General features: G+C 35.4%; 1 protein-coding gene across 1 annotated transcript in view; it reads right to left on the bottom strand.

Moving 5' to 3' along the window:
• The window catches only part of SAAL1 (serum amyloid A like 1), a 35,575-nt gene that overhangs the window by 6,359 nt on the left and 27,753 nt on the right, over positions 1–1,463 (bottom strand). The window contains exon 8 of the mRNA XM_019652529.1: positions 98–117. Coding sequence (XP_019508074.1) covers positions 98–117 — 20 coding nt within the window. The remainder of the gene's footprint in view (positions 1–97; positions 118–1,463) is intronic.

Genomic DNA, 1,463 nt, shown 5'->3' with positions numbered 1-1,463 from the left:
ATTCAAAGATGAGTAAGCAAATAAACCAGCATAGGAACAGCACAAAGACACGAACAGAAAAAGAAGGAAAAACAAATGGCAGGTGAAGAATACTCACCCAAATATGGTGACGTGAAGCTTATGAATATGAAGATAATGTTTAGGCATGATTTTTAAAACAACATGTAACCAAGCACAAAGAAGAGAAATAAGAGCTCAGACTAAGAAATGAAAGACAACAAGAGAGGAAACCTGAGTTGGTAGAGCTCAAGAAGTTAAAAGCAATTAAAGCCACCACAGAAATGAAGGCAAAACTGGCAGTAGCACAAAGGAGAACAGATGCTGTTGAAAACACAGTATGGGACATGGAGGTCAGGAAGAAAAAAGGAATGAAAGTAAAGAGTTGGGGTTTTTTTTTGTTGGTTTTAAAGGTTTTTTGTTGTTGTTGTTGTTGTTTTTAAATTTTTTATTGGGGAACAGTGTGTTTTTCCAGAACCCATCAGCTCCAAGTCAAGTAGTTGTCTTCAATCTAGTTGTGGAGGGTGCAACGGCTTGGCCCATGTGGGGATCACATTGGCAACTTTGGTGTGATGAGCCTGTGCTCTAACCACCTGAGCTAACCAGCCGCCCCAAAAGTTGTTTTTCAATGGAGAAAATAATAGTTATGGAAAACAGGAAAGGAGATTCCCACATAAACAAAATTACAACCCTCAAGAAACTAAAATGATGGAACAGAACAGACATCTAAAAATATAATTCAGGAACACCCCACCACCATGAAGACTTAAATTTGTAGTTTGAAAGCACCAGAAAAAATTGGCAAGGGAAAGTCAACACTGAGATATAACTTTTAAGTTAGCTAATAACTTAAGATAACTTAATAACTTAATTCTCTTAAGAATTAAGAGAAATTAGGGAAGCAGTTATAATTATGTCTTGGGGGCAACTGTAATTATAAAAGTAACCCCTAGACCAAAATTACAAACCATCCTACATATTATAAGTACACACAAAAACAAAGCAAATAAATCATATACTGAAATACTTAAATGTAAATATACAAAATGGAAAATATAACAGCATTCAGACCAAACATAACTGCCACATCAATACATTTAAATGAGTTTAACCCATCTATTAAAAAGAAATCAACACACCTAAAACAAAGTACGGTAAAACCTTGGCTTGCGAGTAACTTGGTTTGCGAGTAACTTGGTTTGCGAGTGTTCCGTAAGACAAGCAAACATTTCTAACACATTTTAATGTGGTAAACGAGCGATGTCTTGCAATACAAGTATGTAGTTTGTTTCCATAACAAATTATGCTTGCAAACCAAGGTATTACTGTATTTAGAAAGGTTGAAACAAAAAAGACAGGCAAAGGTACCAGACGCAAATGCAAACAAAAGGTAAAGAGGAAGTGTGACCTTTATATCTGAATCAAGAGGACTCAAGCCAAAAAAAGCCTCTAATATAAGAATAGAG

Source organism: Hipposideros armiger, unplaced genomic scaffold (genome assembly GCF_001890085.2).
Source record: "Hipposideros armiger isolate ML-2016 unplaced genomic scaffold, ASM189008v1 scaffold_181, whole genome shotgun sequence".
Lineage (NCBI taxonomy): Eukaryota > Metazoa > Chordata > Mammalia > Chiroptera > Hipposideridae > Hipposideros > Hipposideros armiger.
Note: the sequence above shows the minus strand (reverse complement) of the source record. Positions and strands in the feature narration are given on the sequence as shown.